This window comes from Belonocnema kinseyi, chromosome 1, assembly GCF_010883055.1.
Source record: "Belonocnema kinseyi isolate 2016_QV_RU_SX_M_011 chromosome 1, B_treatae_v1, whole genome shotgun sequence".
NCBI lineage: Eukaryota > Metazoa > Arthropoda > Insecta > Hymenoptera > Cynipidae > Belonocnema > Belonocnema kinseyi.
In genome coordinates, this window is record NC_046657.1 from 82867998 (window position 1) to 82892545 (window position 24548).

The following is a 24548-nucleotide window of genomic DNA, read 5'->3' on the forward strand; positions in this document are numbered from 1 at the left end:
TTCAATGTAGACTCGACTTATAAATTTATATACATTAAAAAAACATGCGTTATCTAGAAATATTTTATTTAAAATTATTGCTATTTTTAATTCCAAAAATAAGCTTAGAAATTTTAAATGTTATAAATAATTTTTGAAACTAATATCTTATTTTAGTATTTGTAATCAATAAAATGTATTTATAAAAACTTCTAATTGTTAAAATTCGGGAAATTTCCAATTTGGATATTTTATAAATTGGCAATTTTCTGTCGGGAATTTTATTATTCGGAAATTTTCCAATTCGGTAATATTATAAACTGTCGGGAACTTTAATATTCGGCAATTTTCCAATTCGATAATATTATAAAATGTCGTAAATTTTATTATTCGGGAATTTTCCAAATCGGTATCTTTATTTTTCGGCAATTTTATTATTGGCGAATTTTATTTTTCGGCTATTTTCCAGTTCGGTATTTTTATTTTTTGGTAATTTTATTATTCGTGTATTTTATTATTTGGGAATTTTCCAAATCGGTATTTTTATTTTTCGGCAATTTTATTATTCGCGAATTTGATTATTCGGGAATTTTCTAATTCGGAAATTTTACTGTGTCCGGAATTTTATTTTTCGGGATTTTTCAGTCGTCCCATAATAATTTGCAGAAACAAAATAATATATATTATTAATAATAATTATTATTATTAATGATTAATCATTTCTGATCAAATCTGATAGAATTATATTGGGACAAATTTTCGGAAAGAAAATTAAAAATTCGGATCCAGATTTCGGAAATATACTGATAAAATCTATCAGATATTTCCTTTCCGAATCTTTCCGATTTTTTGGGCAGGTATAGTCGAAACTTTTTTTTCCCCAATTTTCATGCATATCACCCAGAAATTTGTGCGAATCCACACAAAAATTGGTCCTTCTTTTTGTATTTTTTTAGTGATTCCAAGTTTACCCTACCTGGAAAATCTGGATTCGTTTTTTCATATTCGAAATAAATTTTCTTATTAGAAATTTTAATCTTTGCAGGTTGAAATATCAACTGATACATTTTTTGATCCGAATTCATCTTTTTTCAATGAAGATTTCATTACTTAGTTACTCTTTTTTTTTAATTAATTTTTTCTTTTTAAGGATTCATCATTTTAATTGAAAATTCATCTTCTTGGTTAAAAAATTAGCTATTTTGTTGGAAATTCGTTTTTTCGTTGGCTTAAACCTAATTTTTCAACTGAAAATTTAACTACTGTAGTTGCTACTTCAACTATATTTTTCAAAGAAAATTTTTTTGTAGAAAAGTTTTTTTTCCACTTGAAATATAACTACTAAATTATCTAAAAATTATATTTTTTAGTCGAAAATTTTAACTTTTTTGGTAGAAATAAATTTTTTATTGTTGAAATTTAATTTTTCTAGCTAAAAGCTCATCATTTTGGTTTCAAATTCAATTATTCCTGTTGAAGATTTATCATTTTATTTTAAAATTCAAATTTTTGTTTAAAAAATGACCTATTTTGTTGGATATTCATTTTTTTCTTTGGCTTAAACTTAATTGTTTCACTGAAAATGTAACTATTCTAATTGCAACTTTAACTATTTTGTAACAAAAGATTTTTGTAGAAAATTAATTTTTTTTACTTGAAATATAACTATTAAATATTTGGTTGAAAAATGATCTTTTTTAGTCAATAAATAACATTTTTGTTGTTGAAATTTAATTTTTCTAGCTAAAGACTCATCATTTTGGTTTCAAATTCAATTATTCCAGTTGAAGATTCATAATTTTAAATTGAAATTCATCTTCTTGGTTAAGAAATAAGCTATTTTGTTGGAAATTCGTTTTTTCGTTGGCTTAAACTTAATTTTTTCACTGAAAATTTAACTATTCTAGTTGCAGTTTCAACTAATTTCTTGAAATTTCTTTTTGTTTTTTTTGTGTAAAAAATTAATTTTTGTTTACTGGAAATATAACTATTAAATTTTTTATTAAAAAATGATCTTTTTTAGTCGAAAGTTCTGACTTTTGATAGAAATATATATTATATATATTGTTTTTTTTTTTTTTTTAATTTAATGATTCTAGCTAAAGACTCATTATTTTGGTTGAAAATTCATCTCTTTGGTTAAAAACTTGTTTTTTCGTTGGCTTAAACTGAATTTTTTTCACTGAAAAGTTTACTAAATTCCAGTTGTAACTTTTAATATATATTTTTTTAATTTGTTTTTTTCTTGCTTTTTTAAAAGAAAAGTAATTTTTTACTGGCTCTCTATTTTGGTTGCAAATGCATTATTTTGGTTTTAATTTCAGTTATTCCAGTTGAAGATTCATCATTTTAATTTAAAAATTCATCTCTTTGGTTGGAAAATGTGCTATTTTGTTGAAAACTTGTTTTTTTCGTTCGCTTAAAACTTAATTTTTTCACTGAAAATTTAATTATATTTCACTTGTAAGTTCAATCATTTTTAACATTCATTTTTCAATTCACCTCCTTGGTTAAAAAATGAGTTATTTTGTTGAAAATTCGATTTTTCGTTGGCTTCTACTTAATTTTTTTCACTGAAAAATTAACTCTTCTAGTTCCAACTTTAACTACTTAAAAAAAAAAATTCTGGTAGAAAATGAATTTTTGTACTTGAAATATAACTATTAAATATTTGGTTAAAAAATTATCTTTCTTAGTTGAAAATTTTGACTTTTTGGCAGAAATTATTTTTTTGTTGTTGACATTTTATAATTCTAGCTAGAGACTCATCATTTTGGTTGAAAATTCATTATTTTTGTTTCAAATTCAATTATTCCAGTTAAAGATTCGCCATTTTGAATGAAAATTCAACTCCTTGGTTGATAAAAAATGAGCTATTTAAATGAGAATTTTTTTTCATTTGCTTAAAATTAATTTTTTAACTGAAAATTGAACCATTCCTGTTGCGACTTTGCCTATTTTGTTAAAAATTTATTTTTTGCTTTGTTTGCAGAAAAGAAATTTTTTTACTGGAAATATAACTATTTAATATTAGTTTGAAAAATTATCGTTTTCAGTCAAAACGTTTGACTTTTGGCAGAAATTAATTTTGTGTGGAAATACAATGATTCTAGCTAAAGACTCATGATTTTGGTTAAAAATTAATTTTTTAATAATTTCAAATTCAATTAATACAGTTGAAGGTTCATCATTTTAATTGAAAATTTATTTTTTCGTTGTCTTAAACTTAATTTTTTCACTGAAAATTTAACTATTGTAGTTGCAACTTTAACTATATTTTTCAAACAAATTTTTTTTTGTAGCAAAGTATTTTTTACTGGAAATATAACTATTCAATATTTGGTTGACACATTATTTTTCTTAGTCGAAAATTTTGAATTTTGGCAGAAATTAATTTTTATTTAGAAATTTCGATTCGTAACAAAAAATCGTAGATTTTTACACGATTGGAGCCCGAAATATTCCTTTTTATCAAAGTGAATCACCGTGAAAGCATTAAATCTATTTTTATTCAATTGTTGTTTTACAATTTATCTTTTTAAATTAAAATTTATGTTTTCTATAAATTTCAGCTTCTTTGCTAAAAATGAATCTTCTATTCCATTTTTGGTTAAAACTTGATCTTTTTAAATTAAAAATTAAAATATTTGGTTTAAAATTTGTCTTTTTGTATTTGATAATGCAAATATATAATTAAAAATTCATTTTGTTAAAAAATTGTCTTTTTGGTAGAAAATTGATCTTTTCGGTTGAAAATACTACTTTGTTCAAAATTAAACTCTTCTCAAAAATCTATATATTTTTGTTTAAAATCCATCTATTCCAGAAGAAGATTCATCATTTTTATTGGAAATTTATTAGTTAAGTTAACAATTAAAGTATTTGGTTAAAAAATAGTATTTTTTAGTTGCAAATTCATATCTTTTTTTGAAAAATCTACTTTCTTGGTAAAAAATTAATTTTCCTGTTTGAAAATTAATCGCCTTACTCGAAAATCCATTTTTTTTTAATTAAAAATTGAAGTATTGCATTTAAATATTCATCATTTTAGTTGACAATTCATCTTTTTTGTTAAAAATAAAAGTACTTTGTCAACAATTAAATTAAACTTGTTTAAAAATAATTTTTTTTGGTAGAAAATTAATCTTTTTATTGAAAATTCAAATTTCTACTTGAAAATTTGGGAATTTGAATCAGTTTAAATTAAATTGAATATATTGTTCATTGCTAAAATATTTAGGAATATATTGTAATATTAATTAAATTCCTCGAAACGTAAAAAAATTATTTATAATAAATTTGCGAAAAATGATAAGTGGAAAAAACCTACAATTTTCAGGGAACTTTTTTCCATGATTTGAGTAGGCACTCTGTAATAATTTAATTTAAAAATTTCAATCAAATTATTTGAAAAAAGATATAATTATAATAAGTTTCTAACTTAATTATTAAATGTTTAAGGTCATTTTTATTTCTTCATAATTTAAATAATTTTACAAATATAATATTGAAGATAATGAAACAATTTTTTTGTAATTTTTAAATAAATAATTTATATATAATTTAATTTATATGGTTTATATAATTTACATAAATTTCCATTATGAAATTATCAATATATATTTTTATAATATTTATTTTATTTAACGACATTAATATTACTCCTATAATTCGAAAAGTTAATAAGACTAAATAAAATCAATAATAATCCATAAAATATCAATAACAATTGTTATTGATATAATTCAAATAATTTAATCGAGTGTACCAACAAGTTCCGGCTATTCCTATCAAAATTTCAATGCAGATAGTGCACGGCCTAATTTGAATCATTTTAAAAGATATTTAGAAGTTTTGAAAAAAATTTTAAATAATTTTAAATTTAAAAAAAAAGGTCAAACAACATGTAAATGTTTCAAGATTTTAAAATAAAATTGTGAATCACTTTAAGGATTTTTAAAGGATTTCAAATAAAAATAGATAAATAATCAATTTTAAAAAATCATATGTTTTAAGCGAAATTTAATTTATTTTTGATAAAATACAACTGTTTAGTTGAAAATTAAAATATTTGTTTAAAAAGTCATACTTTTTGGTTGGGAAATTATACTGTTTTGTTAAAAATTTAACTGTCGCAGAAAAATTACTTTTGGTTTAAAGTTAATGTATTAGTATTGAAATGAAATCTTAAATCTTTTCTGGAGAGTAATTTAACTATTTAAAAAAACAAAACAATTTTAATCAAAAATTCATCTGTTTTTAGAGAAATTTCATCTTTCTTGTATAAAAATGCAACTGTTTTGGCTGAAAATTCTACAATTTTTTTTTCAAAAGGCATACCTTTTGTTTGAAACTTCGGCTATTTTGTTGAAAATTTAACTATTTCGTAGAAAATTTACCTCTTTTTGTATTGAAAATTCAAATTTTTTCGTAGAAACTTATTTTTGGTTTGAAAAAATCCAGATTTTGATCTTAAAAACGCAACTGGAATCTTTCTTGAATTAAACCTAAGTTATTTTTTTTTGAAAATTTGTTTTTGTTTTTTAATAAAAATTCATGTTTCAAGTGAATTTTCTTCCTCTTTGGATAAAAATGCAAATAATTGGTTGGAGAATTCAACAATTTTGTTAAGAAGTCATCCTTTTTGGTTAAACATTTGCATTTTTGGATTGAAAATTTAATTTTTTTTCGTAGAAACTAATTTCTTGCTGAAAAATGCATATTTTTGTCGTAAAAAATCAATTTAAATATTTTTTAACAACAAATTCAACTATCTTTTTTGTTGAAAATTAATTTTTATTATTTAAAAATTCACGTTTTTGAGTAGAAATTTTATTTTTTTAATGAAAATGCAACTTTTTGGTTAAAATTTACTCATCTCTGCTTGAGTATTCAACTATTTATTTAAAAATATTTGTTTGAATCATTTTGTTAAATCAGTTTTCTGTTGAATATTTATATTTTCAGTTGAAAATTCATCTCTTATATTGAAAGTTTTACCATTTTGTTAAAAAAATCTTTTTTAATAAAAAATTTAACTGCTTGGTGGAAAAGCTTTTTTTTAAATTAATTATATAACGGAAAATGTAACTTTTCCATTTTTTTTATGATTAATCTTTTTTCGTAGAAAATTCTCATTTTTTAGTTGAACAAAAAATTTTTGATTGAAACTTTAATTTTTGATTGAAACTTTGATTTATTTCTGGAGTGAAAAATCATAAATTGTTGAAAAATTATCTTCTTGATTTTAAAATTCTTTTTTTGTTTTATATATTTTTTCTTTTTTTATTGAAATATAAACTATGACAGTTTTTTATTGGAAATTTATCTCTTTAGGTTGAAAGTTCAACTATTGTGTTAAAAATGTAATTATGTTTTTGAAAATTCAAGTATTTTGTTAAGTAGCCATTTTTTATTTAAAATAAAATAAGAAATTTGCAAATTTTAATTTTGTATATGAAATACTGTTTTATTCCATTTATAAAAGATTCTTTTTTTTTAATATTAAAAGATTAAAATGCTGGCATTGGAATATTAATGATTATGGAAAATAAAAAATTAGTCAAGGAAAAATCAGGGAATTTTGAAAATAAAGTTCTCGGACAGTCTGCCTAATTTTACTAGCAATAACTAGGAAAACATTTCTGGAAAATAAAAATTACGTACAGTGAAAGGTTTTTCTAAAACATTAATTTTCTTGGTGGAAAATTCATAATTGTAGCAGAAAATTCGTATCTGGTTTAAAATTAAATTATATAATAACTTGTTTTTATTGAAAATGTATCTTTTGCACTTGAAAAATCATGTTTTTTGTTGAAAGTTTGTCATTTTGGTTAAGAATTTTTTACTGGATTAAAAATTAAACCATTGGGTGAAAAATTCAACCATTTCGTTGAAAATTTAATTTCTTTTTGAAAATTCAACTCTTGAGTTGACATTTTTTTATTTTGTTGAAAATTCATTTATTTTTGTTGAAATATCAATTTTTGAATTTTTAATTGAGAATTCCTTTTCTTTGTGAAAAATTCAACATTTCGTGTTTATAATTCAACTTCTTTTTGTTGAAATTTAATTTTTTTCGTTTTGAAATTCAACTGTTTGGTTGAAATTTTTCTGTAGCAAAATCGTTTTCTGGCTTATAAATGTTTCTTTATTTGTCAAAATTTTCCTTGTGGCAGCTGCATCATTGTAGTTGAAAATCTATATCTAATTTAAAATTAAAATATTTAAAACAAATTTTTCATTAAAAAAATGTATCTTTTATACATGATTTACACGTATTTTAATGAAAATTCTTGTTTTTGATTCAGAATTTTTTTTCTGGATTAAAAATTCAACTATTAGGTGAACAATTTCACTATTTTGTTGAAAATTTAATTTCTTTTTGAAAATTTAACTCTTCAGTTGACATTTTTTCGTTTTGTTGAAAATTTTCTTATTTTTGACTAATTTGAATTTAATTTAATATTTTTTGTTTTGAGATTCAACTATTTGTTTAAAAATTCATTTTTTTAGAACATTCTTCTTCTGGCTTATAAATATGTCTTTTTTCGGTTAAAATTTTCTTTGTGGCAGATTCATCATTTTATTTAAAAATCTATATCTGATTTAAATTTTAAACTATTTAGAAAATTTTTTCATTGAAAATTTATCTTTTTTACTTGAAAATTTATGTATTTTGTTGAAAATTCGTTTTAGTTAAGAATTTTTTTCACTGGATTAAAAATTCAATTATTTTGTTGAAAATTTTATTTCTTTTACAAAAATTAACTCTGGTTAACATTTTTTCATTTAGTTCAAAATTTGTTTATTTTGGTTGAAATATCAACTTTTAAATTTTTTGTTGAAAATGCAACGTTTCATGTTGATAATTCAACTGTTTTTTGTTCAAATTTAATATTTAATTTTATTATTTAATTCCGTTACATATTTGGTTGAAAATTCTTTTTTGTCAAATTTTCAATCAGAGGGAGGAAGTATTTAATGTTAACAAACATATTTTTTTATAAATCTATTATTATTGTTAATAATATTCTCTTAGAAGAGTGTTAGACAATTGCAGTTTTATGAAAAACTTTAAATTGTTTATCCACTTTTCACTTAGAGTAAGATAAATTAAATTAAATTTAAACCGCTTCAAATTCCTAACTTTTCAAAAAAAATATTGCATTTTGAACAAGATTGATGGGTCTAAAAAAATCCATTTTCACACAAATAGTTACATTTTGAACTTAAAAAAATCAGTTTTTAACCAAAAATGGATTATTTAAATTTTTATTATTTATAGAACAATTCGAGTAATTTTGAGAGATGTTTCGAGGTTTTCAGAAGACTCAAACTTAATTTAAAACTTGAAATGATTTCAAATAATGTAAACAAAGTTAAATGAATTCAAAACAAAATGTAGATTTTTTCAAATATTGAACAACAAATTTAGAAGCTTTTTAAGAATTGTGGAAACCTTCAAAAGAATAAAAACATTTTCTTAAGCTTGCTAAGAAATTGAAAATGATCATTTATTTTGAAAAATTATTTGAAATTCGAATTATTTTAAAAGATATTTAGAATTTATGGAAAACTTTAAATAATACTTTTGAATTTGAAAAAATTTTGAAACGTAGACTGAAATAAAACTTTGAACCTTTTTAAGGATATCTAAACTATTTTAAATTAAAACAATTCAACTTAAAATGTAAAAAATGTAATCATTCGATTTTTAATGTTTCTAGCAAAAAATTTATTAAAATAATATAAAATTTAACATATTTTAAATTTATTGATTTATTTTTGGAACTGAATCTGAATTTTTCAACTCTACAATTGATAAAACTTAAAAATTCGAATTTTTTCAGTTTTAATCCATTCAATTAAAAATTTTCCAATTAAATTTTAATTTGCAGTTCATTTGTCAGGAATTTAAATGAAAAAATGGTTAGCGTTAGAATTTGAATTTTTTAATTTAACTGACCGCGAAGAATGTTTGCAAATCGGGAAATGACCGGGAATTTGTTTCTTGAATTAAAACAGCGATCCTGAAAGCGTAAAAGAAAAATTTGAAATTGAACATATTTTGATATCAGCCCCCCCCTCCTCTTCCAGAAAAATATATTCATGAAAAAGAAAGAGATCTTTTTAAATATGTTCCTCTCTAATGTTAATTTATTGTTTGTTTATAACTAAGAAGTCCAAGCAAAGTTAAACATTTCAGAAAAAACCGCAACTTTCTAGCAGTAATGCAAGAGAAGGTAGTTATAAACAATAATAGATTGCTTAAACAATTATTTTTTCTAAAAATAAATCATGTTTAGACCCGTTCCAAGTGAAACATATGCAAATAGTTAAAAGTTTTAGAAAAAAACTGCAACTTTCTACCATTCAGCAAAGATAATATTATTAACAATAATAATAAATTCTTTAAACAATTATTCTTGGTAACTTAAATTAATTATCACTTCCTCTATTTGTAAAATAGACAAAAAGTAACTAAAATAAATATAAAAATATATATTATAGAGGGCCAACAAAATGAAAAAAAAACTTTGGGTGCGAATTCGCACCAATGTACCGTTTGAGGGTTGGAAATTGCTTAAAATATTTGAAGAGATTTTCAAATATTTTTTACAATTCATTTGTAATTCTCCCTGAATTCTTATTAATTTATCCTAAATCCTTTTAAATTCTACTCAATTCAATTCATTTTTTCATTTTTTAAATTGTTTTCAATACACTTGATTGCTTTTTAAATTGCGGTTGATTTTTTATGAATTTCATCTAATTCTTCTCATTTCTTTTAGATTTCTCTTAATTCACTCAAAGTTCTTTTTTTTCATTTATTTCAGTAGTTTGAAATTGCATACATGTGAGGGGACGAAAAGTAGTTTTTATGTTTTTCAACTATGAAGTAATGCTGTGATCAATTCCGCAAAAATATATTTTGTAGCCTTGAATATGAGCATGTTATAGGCCGTTTTTCAGAAAATTTGATTTTTCCACATTTTTTATAACTTTTGTAAAAAAAATTTTTAGTTGATACTTTGGGTAAATTGATCTTATAATCACAGTCACTTGACCCCACAATATGTATCCAGGGTTCACAGACCGGTCCCTATATCCCCTATTGTACCCTATATTCATTTAAAGTCCCTAAAGTGTCCTATTTCCAAAATTTGGTCCCTATAGGTACCCAATTTGAGTCACGCATTTTGAAAAAAGCAAAAATCAGAGAATTTCTGTGAGAAGTAAATGTAAAAAATAATAAATCACTATAATCACTATTACTCACTTTTTCAAATAAAAAGATTATATTAGTCGCTTTTCATTCTATGATTTCGTGGGCTAGTCACTATTCATTTCAGTTTTATACATATTTTTGAATTATCTTGAATTCTTGGAAATATTTCAGGATATTTATAAAGCTTCCGAGAAAATTTTTAATAGATTTCAAGCATTTAAAAAAAATTTTAACCCTCAAAGGGTACACTGGTGCGACTTCGCACGCGAAGTTTTTCTATCTACTTATAATCAATTGACAAATATTTTAACATATTTATTTTTTATTTTATGGCATTCGCAAGAGTTGAAAAAAAATGAAGGATTTTAAATAGTTAAGTTTATTTAAAAAGATTACAAAGGAATTTTTTATTGATTTAAGTAATTGAGTGGAATTTAAAACGATTTGAAAATCCTTGACGTTATTTTAAAATATTTTCAGGCTTTTCCAGGCCTTTAAAAAGTTTGAAGAATTGCAAAAGATATCAAAGGATTGGAAATTTTTAAATATTTTTTTCCAATTAATTTGAATTCTTTTTTATTTAATTTTAATTGTTTTCTAGTCATACTTCACTTTTTGTATTAGAAATTAGTAGGGTTTCAAAGATAATTCAGTGATTTTTTTTTTAATTTTTAAAAGTTTTGATTTAATTCATTCTGAAGTTTATTAACCTAATCTTGAATTCTTAGATATTTCATCAAATTATTTGAATTCCCCTGCATTTTTGCAAACTTATTTCTATTTTTTTGTTAGTTTGAACTCTTTTTGAAAATGTAACAACTTCGTTGAAAATAATTTTTAAAAATAAAAATTTGATTATTTCAGTAGAAAATTGAACTTTTTTGCTGAAAATTAGTTTTTTTTAATATTAAAAATTAGCTTTTTAACCGAAAATTCAACTATTCTATTTTTGGTAGAAAATTTATATTTTTTGGATATAAATTCAACTATTTGGTTGAAACTTGATATTTTTTATTTCAAAATTAAACTATTTGTTTGCAAATTTATGGACTTTGTGGAAAATTCGTATTTTTTGTACAAAATTAATTTTTATGATTTAAACTTCATATTTTTGATAGGAATAATATACACATATTCCATTTAAAGAATTATTACTTTATTTAAAAATTCATTAGTTAACAATTGATAATTTGTTTGAAAACTAATATTTTCTATTTAAACATTCAACAATTTAAAAATTTAATTTTTTAACAATTGAAAAATGGCATATTTTTTTAAAACATCAATTTATCTATAGAAAATAATATTTTTCTTTGACAGCTAATCTCATTGTTTTAAAATTGGTCTTTTCGGTTAAGAATTCTAGTATTTGAGTTAAATATTTATCACCTTGTTTGAAAATCCATCTTTTAAGTTGGAAATAAAATTACTTGGTTAAATAGCAAACATTTTTGTAAAAAATATTATTTTTTGATGGAAGATTAATCAGTTTAATTAAAAATTCATTTTTTTGTTGTAAAAAAATGAGCTTTTTAATTAAAAATTTGTATTTTCTTTGGATAAAAAGGATTTTTTGTGTCGAAAATTGAACTATTTGGTCGAAAATTTATTTACTTTTTGGTTAAAAATTATATATTTAAAGCTATAAAAGTATCTATTATTCCAGTTCAATATTCCGTAATTTTAATTTAAAATTCCTCTCTTTGGTTGAACATTAATTTTTTTATTAAAAATTTTATTATTTGATTTTTGGCTGCGAAATTATATTTTTTAGTTAAAAATTCATCTTTTTTGTTTGAACATTGATTTTTTTAGATTAAAACTTATTATTTTAGTCTTTTTAGTTTAAAATTCAATGATTCTAGTTGAAAATTTCATCGTCTTCCGAATCCCCACGCTGAAATATTTGGTTAAAAATTCGTTTTCTTTTGGTCAAAAATTATTTTTTTTAAAAAGTTCAACTAATTCATTATTGGTTGGGAATTTATCGTTTTTGGTTTGAAATTTATATTTTCTGGGTCAAAATTCAACTTGTTTGTAAATAATTTTTATGTTTTGCTTGGAAATTCAATAATTTGGATGACGTGTTTTTCATTTTTTACTGAAAAATCTTTATTTGTTGAAAATTCGTCTATTTTTCTATTTAATCTCTGGGTTCAAAGTTTTAACCACTTTGTTAAAAAAAATTTCTTATATGAAAATTTATCATTTCAACTGAAAGTTCATTTTTTTTTTGTAGAAAATTAATATTTGCGTAATGAAAGTTCAACTATTTTGTAGAAAATTCATCTTTCGGGTTATAAATTTGTCCTTTTTTGGTTAAAAAATTTACCCTATTTATTAAATTCTAATTTTCTTGATGGAAAATTCGTCAATTTAGTTTAAAACTCATCTCTGGTGTAAAAGTAATCTATAAAAAAAAATTACTGACAATTTATCTTTTTTACTTCAAAATTCATACATTTTGTTGAGAATTCTTTTTTTTGTAGAAAATTAATCTTCTTGGTTGAAAAATTGTCGTTTTGGTTAACTCATACTTTTTGGTTAAAAATTTGACAATGTGGACAAAATTCGTCCTTTTGAATATAAAAATCACTTTTTCAAAGAATTAAACTGTGTTCTAAAAAAAAAGAAATTATTTAGTTCAAAATGCAAATATTCTTGGTTGAAATTAAACAATTTCAAGTAGTTAAATTTGTAACCAAAAAGATGAATTTTCAACACTGTAGATTAATTTTTCTACGAAAAAAGATAAATTCTCAGAAAAATACATATATTTTTCAACAGGTAGTTGAATGTTTAAGTTAGAAGATGAATTTTCTACAAGAAAAGACCAACTTTTAACACAATATCTACATTTTCAAACAAAAAATAAACTTTTTACCGAAAAGGTAAAATATCAACAAATTAATAGGTAACAAATCTTAATAGGTAAGTTAAATTTTTATTTTGGAGAATTAATTTTCAATAAAAAAAAACGAATTTTCTACAAATATTTTAATTTTGTACCGAATTGTGGAATTTGAAAATTAGACGAATTTTCTACAATTCAGTTGAATTTTCAACAAAGTAATTGAATTTTTAACAAAAGAAGAAAAAAGTAAAAGAATTTTCAGCAGTTAATATTTCAACAAAAAAAGAATTTAATTAAAAATAAAAATCTGATGGATTTGACCAACAAAAACGATTTTTCAACAAAAAAGTTCATTTTCAAGCAATCAGTTAAATTTTCAACAAAACTATTAAATTTTAAGTTGGAAAAATTAGATGTTCAACCCCCAATAAAACGAATTTTCAATTAAAATGATTAATCTTTAACCAAACAATTTTACTTTTATGGAAGTAGTTCAACTTTCAACCAAGAATTTGGATTTTCAGCCTAAAAAGATCAATTTTCAACTAAAATTATGAATTTTCAACGAAAAATGTCAAAATTGATATTTCAAAACAAAACAAAAAACAGTTTTATTTGAAATAAAAAAGAGTGGGTTCAACCAATAAAAACGATTTTTCAACCAAAATGTCACAGTTCTAACCAAATTGATTAATTTTCAAACCAAAATTAAGAATTTTCTACAGAATAGTTGAATTTATTCCAGAAAACGAAAAATTTTCAACAAAATAGTTGAATCTTTAAAAAAATGTATATAATAATTCTTACCGTTTGAATTTTTAACCAAAAGAGATGAAATCTCTAGAGAAAAAGATAAATTTAGAAATCAGAAAAATTAATGTTCAACAATCGTGGAATTTTTATTTTAAAACATGTACTCAAGAAAAAAAGAAAATTTCAAATTAAATTGTTGAATTTTCATCAATACAATTGAATTTTAAATTAGATAATAATTTATTCATTTTTTTCTATTAAATGAGAAATTTTGGAGAAAGACTGTGAAACCTGCGATTAATAAATAGGAATTTTTATAATTTAAAGACTGAAGAATAACATTTTTAATAAACATTGAAGTTCTTTTTTTAATACTTCAAAACATTTATGACACTATTTTGATATTTTTTCAAATTTGTGACCCTATTTACGCTATTATTATTCTCTGACGTGAGTCCGAGGCCTGAAATTTTAATTCCAACTTCTGGCGCTTCAAATAGACACTTTTAAATTCGTATTTGGTCGCTTGGATTTAGCTGCTAGAAAAATTTAGATTTTCAGTTAGATTCTAATTCAAGCAGGGTGACCTTCTAATCGCGAAATCGGGAAATGACTGGGCATTTTTGGGACCGAAAGAAAACTGGGATATAATAGTAAATTTATTTCTTTTAAGTCGTTTCAAACATCTTTATTAACGAAATTGAAATATTCTGAAAGTAAAAATTGACAAAATTAGACAAATTTAGAAATTTTAAATTCCCAAAATTATCAAACTGCCGAAATAGTTTAACCCTTAAAGTAAATTGTGGGTGACTGATACCCCAAGCAATTTTCAAACTCTTATAAACCATACTTAATTCGAAAAAATTGAGTAAATGTCTCCATCTAGCTTTAATTGGGGACACTAACTGTAAGTAAAGTCAGCAGCTGCTGAAAGTGGAGGTTAAAAAATCGTGGGGCTTGGAACACCCAGTGTGCACTTAGTGAAAAAGTAATTTTGGAGCCAATTTTTGTTGACATTTTATTGATTTTTGTTTACTATCTAACGTAAGTATATCATATGAAGTAAAATAATATTTTTTTTTCGATTATTTCTTATTTTTTTCTTTGTAGATGGCTTATAACTTACAGCCGCGCGTCATGCGAGAGCAGACTGCGGATGTGTTGAGTAAAATATAATTGTTAAAATACAGTTATATATCTCTCTTTTTTTTTTAGTTTCTTGTATTATCGTATTGCATGACAAAGTTCCTCAATTTTTATAATAATAAATCGATTTAAAAGTAAAAAATCTGATTCGTCATTTTATCATAAAATTGACTTTTCAACTGTACAAATAAATATCTTTTTTGAAAGAACCCATGTTGCAATATTTTTATTAAGAAAGGACACTATTTCAAAACTATAGTTTTTCACTTTTTTCAATAATTTTTTTAGCAAACTTAAAATAAATAAATGGCTATAAAATCCATTCTACCTTATAAAAGATACCTTAAACTATATCGGATAATTTTATTGTGAGAAAATATTCAAGAGGGGTTAAACAATACATTATTCAATACGCTGGGGTATTGAACACCCAGGATGCACTTTACAATTGTTTTTTAGAATGTATGCACTTTGAGGGTTAAAACACGATATTTCTGAAAGTCTTGTAAGCTGTTTTCAATTTTAAACTACATGTAAATAATGGATCCAATATGGCGACAAAAAATTAATTGGTCCCGTGATCTCAAAATTAGTACTCAGGCTTTTTTAGGGAAGTTTATTAGGAATCTGAAGTCGAAATTAAAAGCGCGGATATAATATTAACTGTTTACATTTTTATCCACCATATTGTGTCCGCCATTTTTATTGAAACTTCTTAATCAGTTGTCCAAAAAATTTTCGGAAAACCATTTTGAAGCCACGGGATTTACTTTCTAATTTTTTGTTTGCCATTTTTAATGTTTTTAAATTAAAAACTTTGGCTTCATTTTTGACCGCCATTTTAAGTTTTGGAATTTTGACTTCATTCGTATTCAGACTGTATTTTTTCACTTTGTTTATTTATAACATCCATTCTGTTGAAAAACAAAATGTTTTTAAGGTTTCTTAATGTCAAATAAAGTTCTACAATACTTTAAAGACTTTTTTTAATATTCAAAAATGAGGTCAAAAAGCTTATTTTCTTGAAACTTTTCAAACTTCTAAAAAAAGTTTCCAAATTATGTTTCAAATTCTTGAAAACTTGCATTTTCGTTAAGATTTTTGGAAGCCTTTTCAATTTTAAAATTAGGTTTTTCTCTTCAGAAATGTTATGTTTACGAAAATATTAAATTACGAAAAATGAATAAGCACCAACATTTTCAAAAGAAAATAATATTTTTTATCAGTCAGAATATTTTATTTTATTTTTTTGCAGTTTGAAATTTAAAACAGCTTACGAAATCTTAAGGAATTTTAAATGTCATGTATTAAAATTTTTAGATATTTATAGAATTTGGGGAATTTTACAATTCTAAATTTTTTAATTTTCCTAAATTTTTACTTTCGGAATATTTCAATTTCATTAATAAATATTTGCAATAGTTTTGTTTTCTTTTGCCAATATGAAATTGCGATAATCATATTTTTTGTATTTTTCAACATTAGGTATTTTTTTTCTGCATGATTATGTCATCTTCTAAAATATTTAATTATTAACCTATTAATTTTGAAATTAAAAAAAGAATAATTTTGGAATTTTCAGCAATCTTTTACTATTCATTTAAAATGGGCAATTAAAAGTCAAATATTTAAAACTAAACTATTTAAAACTGAATTGTTTGAAAAGTCTGAAGTAATAGAAAAATAAATAATTGCAAACGACTTTTTCAAAACTTCTAATTTAAAAAGGATTAATTCTTCAACCAAATTAAGAATTGTTCAAATTTTTATGTTCTTAATTTGAAATTGCTTCGAATGGACAGTTAAGTTTAAGGACAGTTAATTTAGAATTGTTCAATTAAAAAGTATTGAAAACGTCCATTTTATACGTGTAAATTACTTAACGTTTGAATGAAAAAAAATCTTTAAATTTACAGTCAAGTTTTTATTACTTTAAATGACAAAAATTCAGTTTTAAGAGTTCGATTTTTTTAATTTCAATGACCGTGGAGACATTTTTTCGGACCGGGAATTTTTTTGTCGATTAGAACGTCCACCCTTCTTAGGAAAATTCGATTAAATTTTTTTTTCGTTCCAGGGGTACCACGGTGTTTCCCCTTGCGAAATGTCGAGGGAGGAAACGAAAAAGCTCATAAATGAGTATCAAAATGCTTCAAATCAGGGGAAGAAGTTACTGGAATTAAAGCATGGCAAAAAGCAAATCGAAATCGTCGTTGAACGACATCTTACTAAAGAATATCTGGAGGTAATTGTTCCCTATTTTATACTCTTTTATATTCTATTCTTTCTCAATAATTTTCTAAAATTCTCTTTCCTGTTTCCCTTTAAAAGTATAATTAATTAATTAATATAATTAATAAAATCCCTTTTCACGTTCCTATTTTAAAGGGTAGAATGAGTTTTTCGCAAAATTTACTTTCAAAAACCGTGCCATTCTTTTTTTTTTTTTTTAGATATTTAGGGCTTTTTATTTGAGTTTATCAATTTTCTCGAATTTTTTAAAATCTGTAGAAAAATAATAAAATTGATAAAGTTATTTCGATTTCTCAAAAAAAAAATATATATATTTTTTTAAATTCCAACTTTTTTTTCTAAAATATTTAGGAATAATAATAGAATTATGATAAATTTCTTATTTAGAATTTTTTGTTTTTCGAGTGAATTTTGTTCAAATCCTTGCATTTCTTGATATTTTTTATGTTTTAAGGTATTTCTTATTCGACTTTGACAAATTTTTTTCACTTTTTTTTTAAATCGAAAAAATAAACAAAATGGTAAATCTATTTTCAATTTTTATTATTTCGAACTGAGTCTATTTTTTACAGGAATAAAACGTAAATTTATGTGATATGTGATCGGCTCCTAAAAATTAAAAAAACTTGAAAAGCGGGGCCCTAAAAAAAAATAAAAGGTTATGATCTCATAAATTGAAAAAACAAGGTTTTTGAAGAAAAAAATATCCCGAAAGCAATGCCAAATGGAATAGTAAATAGACTATATTAGTACCTATTATTCCGAAAAGATTTAGGAAAAAAGTTGGGGTATTTGTAAACAAAATTTCAAAAAATCGAAATAACATTACCAGTTGTTATTTATTTTTTAATTTTGCTTCTGAATTTGGAAGCAGTTTGAAGAACAGAATAAAATCAAACAATAAAATCCTTGATAATTCACAAATTGCAAGGATTTTAAAGTAAGTTTTACAAAAAAAACTCATTTTACCCTTGAAATTTTAATATATTCGTGAAAAAAATTTAAAATGTCCGTAGGTTAATTTAAAGGAATACAATTCTTCTTATTTTCCACTTTCAAAGAAATATTTTATTGGTATAAACAGTCAAGTGTGAAATAAAAATAATAATTTCTAAAAGTTTCAAAGTAGTGACTGAATTTATAGAACCCAGTAAGAAGATTCAGATCTTTTTGGTTGAAATTTAATTCTTTTTATTGAAAAATCATATTTTTGGGTTGAAAATTCAACAATTTTGTACATAATTCGTCCTTTTGGCTTAAAAATTCAAAAATTATTTTGAAAATTCGTCTTTTTGTTAGAACATTAATCTTTCTGGAGAAAAATTAATTTTTTTTTAGAAAAACTCTACAATTTTACTAGAAAATTTATGTGTTTGTTTAAAAATTAGATTAATTATTTTAAAATAATAATTTTTGGTAGGAAATTAACTTTTTTTGTTAGAAAATTATATTTGAGTTAAAAATTCAATCGTATTGTAGATCATTCTTTTTTTGGGTTTCAAAATTCAACAAATTTTTTTTAAAATTCGTCTTTTTGATAAAACATTAATCTTTCTGGAGAAAAATTCATAAGTTATCAATAAAAATCCAACAATTTTAGTAGCAAATTTATTTGTTTGTTCAAAAATTAAACTTTTTATTTTAGAATTTTAATGCTTTTAAGGTAAACGAACTTTTTTGTTGAAAAATCATATTTTTGGGTTAAAAATGTAACTGTTTTGTAGATAGTGATAAATTTACTTTTTTTAAACAATAAATAATTTTAAAATTTGAATGTTTGGTAGAAATTTAACAGTTTTTTTGAAAAATTATATTTTGGGTTAAAAATGTAACTGTTTTGTAAATTATTCCTGTGTTTGTCTTCCAAATTCAAAAATCATTTTGAAAATTTGTCTTTTTGTTAGAACATTAATCTTTCTGGAAAAAAATTAACATGTTTTAATATAAATTCAACAATTTCAGTAGAAAAATATTTATTTTAAAATTGTAATGTTTGTTAGAAAGTGAGAACTTTTTTGTTGAAATATCATATTTTTGCATTGAAAATGTAACTGTTTCGAAGATAATTAATCTTTTTGGTCTCAAAATTCAAAAATTATTTTGAAAATTCTTTTTTTTATTAGAACTTTAATCTTCCTGGAGAAAAATTCATATTTTTTATAAAAATTAAAAAAATTTAGTTGAAAATTTTGTTGTTCTTAAAAATTAAACTATTTATTTTAAAATTGTAATGTTGGGTTGAAAATTTAACTGTTTTGTAGGTAGTGATAAATTTATTTGTTTAAAAATTAAACTATTTTTAAATTTAAATGTTTGGTAGAAATTAAACAGTTTTGTTAAAAAATCACATTTTTGGGTTGAAAATGTAACTATTTCGTAGATAATTGCTCTTTTTGGTTTCAAAATTCAACCAATTTTTTTGACATTTTTTTTTGTTAGGCCATTAATGTTTTTGGAGAAAAATTCATATTTTTTCAATAAAAATTCAACAATTTTAGTAGAAAACTGATTTTTTTGTTTAAAATTTCAACTATTTTAGAATTGTAATGTTTTGGTAAAAAAAAGAACTTTTTTTGTTGAAAAATTATATTTTTTTTTAAATATTTAATATTTAATTGTTTCGAAGATAATTCTTCTTGTAATCTTCAAAATTCCAAAATTATTTCGAAAATTTGTCTTTTTATTAGAACATTAATCTTTCTGATGAAAAATAAATATTTTTTGATAAAAAATCAACAATTTTACGAGAAAATTTATTTGTTCGTTTGAAAATTAAACTATTTATTTTTAAATTGTTACGTTTGGTTGAAAATGAACTTTTTTTGCTGAAAAATCAAATTTTTCGGTAAAAAATTTGAGTGTTTTGTAGATAGCTGAACATTTATTTGCTTTAAAATTAAACTATTTAAAAATTTAAATGTTTGGCAGAAATTGAACAGTTCTGTTGAAAAATTATTTTTTGATTGAAAATTCAACTGTTTTGTAGATAAAATTCTTCTTTTGGATTTCAAAATTCAACAAATTTGTTCTAAATTCGTCTTTTTGATAGAACATTAATCTTTTTGGAGAAAGTCATATTTTTAAAAATAAAAATTCAACAATTTTAGTAGAAAATTTATTATTTTGTTTACAAATTAAACAATTTATTTGAGAATTTTAATGTTTTGGTAGAAAATAAACTTTTTTGTTGAAAAATCATATTTTTCGGCTGAAAATTTAATTGTTTCGTAGACAGTGGAAAATTTATTTGTTTAAAAATTAAATTATTCTGAAATTTAAACGTTTGGTACCAGTCGTTTTTTGAGTATACGCCAGATTTCAAAAGGTTACAAAATAATCTCAAAGATAATAATTTAAAAAGTTTTCAATCAATTTGAGAAAATGTCGAAACATTTGAATGATCTCAAACGAACCAAAAAGATGTCATAAACAAAGATTAAAGAAAGATTTCACAAATATTTCAAAGATTTTATAAAAATTTCATAAAGATTTTACATAATTTCAAATGTTTTCGGTAAATTTGAAAAGATTTCAAAACATTTCAATTGTCTCAAAGGAACAAAAAAGATTTCACAAACAAAAGTTAAAGAAAGATTTAACAACATTTCAAAGATTTTACCAAAATTTTAAGATTCCAAAAAGTTTCACAATTATTTTAATGATTTAAAATTAACGCAGAAGATTTTACAAATATTTCATAAAAATTTCAAAATAGTATAAGAATTTCAAAGATTTTAAAAAGCGTACACTGCAGCAAATTAAAAAAATTTCAAAATATTTCAAATATTTCATTACGAATTTAAAATAATTCCAAACATTTTACAAAAATTGTAAGGATTTCAAAGATTTCAAAAGATTTACAAAGGTTTCACAAATATTTTTATGGTTTAAAATGAATACAGAAAATTTTAGAAAGATTTCATGAATATTTCATAAAGATTTTAAAAGAATACAAGAATTTCAAAGATTTCAAAGAAGGGCACCTCACACCATATTTCGAAGATTTCAAAATATTGGAAAGATTTTAAACGATTTCATCTTTTTTTAATGAAGATTTAAAAATCATACAAAAGTTTTACAAGGATTTTAAAACTTTCAGAAGATTTCGAGTATTTTCCAAATTTTAAAAAGGGTGTAAACCAGATTTCTAATATTTAAAATAATTTCAAAAGTTTTCAATAAATTTTAGAAAATTTCAAAACATTTCAATGATTTCAAATGAACAAATAAAATTTCACAAAAAAAGATTTCATAAAGATTTAAGAATATTTCAAAACATTTCAGAACAATTTTCATGATTTCGAAGATTTGAGCAAAATCTTAAAAGATTTCAAAAAGTTTCACAAATATTTTAATGATTTAAAATAAATACAGAAGATTTTACAAATATACCAAAGATTTCACAAAGATTTCAAAAAAATTTCAAATATTTGAAAAGGGGTATACTACACCAGATTTCAAAGATTTCAAAATATTTAAATGATTTTAAACGGTTTCCAATTTTTTTAGAAGATTTCAAAAGCTTTAAAAAAAATTCACAAAGATTTCAAAACTTTCAGAAGATTTCGAGTATTTTAAAGATTTAAAAGAATGTATAGTAAACCTGATTTCTTAGATTTAAAATAATTTCAAAAGTTTTCTATCAATTTTAGAAAATGTCGAAACATATCAATTACTTCAAACGAACAAAAAAGATTTCATAAACAATGATTAAAGCAAAATTTCCTAAATCTTTAAAAGAATTTCACAAAAATTTTAAGGATTTCAAATATTTTACTAAAATTCTAAAAAAAAATGAAAAAGGTTTCAAAAATATTTTAATGACTTAAAATAAATACAGAAGATTTTGCAAATATATCATACAAGTTTCATAAAGATTTCAAAAGAATTTCAAATATTTCAAAAAGGGTACACTACACCACATTTCAAAGATTAAAAAATATTTTTAAACAATTTTAATTTCTTAAAAGATTTCAAAAATTAGCAAGGATCTTAAAACTTTCAGAAGATTTCGTGTATTTTGAAATTTTAAAAAGGAATATAAGTAAATCAGATTTCTAAGATTTTAAATAATTTCAAAAGTTTTCAATTAATTTGTGAAAATATCAAAACATTTCAATGATCTTCAATGAACAAATAACATTTCGCAAACAAAGATTAAAGAAATATTTTCAATTTTTTAAAACGATTTTCAACCATTTAAACCAGATTTCTAAGATTTAAAATAATTTCAAAAGTTTTCAATAAATATGAGAAAATTTCGAAACATTTCAATTATCTTAAAGGAACAAAAAATATTTCACAAAGATTAAAGGAGGATTTCATTAATATTTTAAAACATTTCACAAAACTTGTAAGGATTTCAAAGATTTTTAAAGGTTTTACAAAAATGGTAATGATTCAAAACGAATAAAGAAAATTTTACAAATATTTCGAAGAGGCTTCATAAATATTTCATAAATATTTCAAAAGAATACACAAATTTCAAAGATTGGAAGAAAGGTATACTACAACAGATTTCAAAGATTTCAAAATATTTGCAAAAATTTAATTAAAATGTTAAGGATTTAAAATATTTTACCAAAATTATAAAAGATTTCAAAAGTGTACACAAATATTTTTATGATTTAAAATGAATACAGAAGATTTTACATATATTTCAAAGAATTAATTTTTTTTTAAAGATTTCAAAATCTTTCAAAAATTTCACAAATGTTTTAAAACTTTCAGAAGATTTCGAGTATTTTTAATATTTTAAAAAGTGTATAGTCAATTTTATTTCTAAGATTTAAAATAATTTCAAAAGTTTTCAATAAATTTAAAAAGATTTCAAAAAATTGTAATGATCTCTCAAAAACAGAAAGTGTTGCACAAACAAAGATTAAAGAAAGATTTCATAAATATTTCAAAATTTCATCAATGTTCAAACATTTCAAAACATTTCCGAAAAATTTTAAGGATTTCCAATATTTCAGATTTAAAGTTTTTATTTTTCATCAATTAAAAAAAATATTGAAAACTCAATATTTTAATTGTAACTTCTACACGAATTTTTATTTTTAATTTCGAAAAAATCCGAAAAATTGAAGGAAAAAATAATTTTTAAATCAGAAAATTTCTAATCTAATTCCCACACTACATTTTGATAATTTAATTTAAAATTCCTCTTAATTTTTCCAAAAATAAATCGGGAAATCTTTTCAGGAAAACGCAAAACCCTGTCCCAATTGTTTTTCACAAACAACAAAAATTCAAGGCTGCAACAAAATGACATGTGTCTACTGTGAATCCAATTTTTGCTGGTTGTGTGGGGTTTTAATAGAATTAGCCGATCCTTATCAACATTTTGTTGAAACCAAAAACGGAACGAATGCCTGCGGAGGAAAACTATTCGACGGAGCAATCCCTAAAGACGATATATTAGACGATATCGAAATAGAGGCCAATCTCCAATTTTTCCAGATTCAAGATCGATACAACTAATTTTCTATTCGCAAAATAATTATAGAAAATCTATCGATCTCCGGACTCTAATTTTAAAAAATAATTCGATTAAAAAAAAAGAAACAAGCGAAATTATCGAAATTTCGAGTCAAGTTCTGATCTTGTCTCTGAAAAGGAAGTTCAGTTCTTTTTTATGGTATTTTTTTTTTTTCTTCACATAGAAGTTATTATTTTGATAAATAATTTTTGTTTTAGAAGTCAGTTCTATGTAGTTTTCATTTTATTTGGATAATAAAAAGGGTTTATAATTTTTTTAATTTCGTTTTTTGTGTCTCTTTATCTTATTTTTGTTTCTTTTCTTGATATTTGTAAAGCCTTAAAAAGCAATTTCGTTCCAAATTTTGAACGCTTTAAAGTTTAGAAACTTTTTAAATGTGGAAAGTTTACAAATTTGGTTGCTTTGAAATTTTGTAGCCCTTTAAAATTTGGGGTCCTTTTAAATTCACGACGCTCTAAAATTTAGAATACGATAATATTTACGAGATTATCAGATCCAAAACGCTTTAAAATTGGAGGCCTTTTAAAATTTGAAACGCTTCAAATTTTGGGTCTCTTGAAATGTTGTAAAGTTTAAAAATTTGGAATGCTTTAAAATTTAAGACGTAAAATTAAAAGCGCACTAAAGTATGGGGCTTTTTCAAATCCAAAACACTTTTAGATTTGAATCCCTATAAAAATTCGTAACGTTTTAAAATTAGGGAGCTCATCAATTTTGGAAAATTTAAAGTTTGGAATCCTGTTTCATTTCAGGAATTTCTAATTTTGAAACGCTTTAAAATATGGGGCCTTTTCATTTTTTGGTTCCTTTTATAGAATATTTGATTG

At 22.5% G+C, this 24548-nt stretch overlaps 1 protein-coding gene across 4 annotated transcripts in view; it reads left to right on the plus strand.

The window, feature by feature from the left end:
• LOC117169381 (E3 ubiquitin-protein ligase RNF14-like) overlaps nucleotides 1-23939 on the plus strand; it is a 48295-nt gene extending 24356 nt beyond the window's left edge. For all 4 annotated transcript variants that reach the window (XM_033355742.1, XM_033355758.1, XM_033355750.1 and 1 more), the window contains 2 exons: nucleotides 17044-17211; nucleotides 23424-23939. In XM_033355742.1, the coding sequence (XP_033211633.1) occupies nucleotides 17044-17211; nucleotides 23424-23702 (447 nt within the window). In that variant the 3' untranslated portion in view covers nucleotides 23703-23939. The remainder of the gene's footprint in view (nucleotides 1-17043; nucleotides 17212-23423) is intronic.
• Nucleotides 23940-24548: the final 609 nt, after the last annotated feature.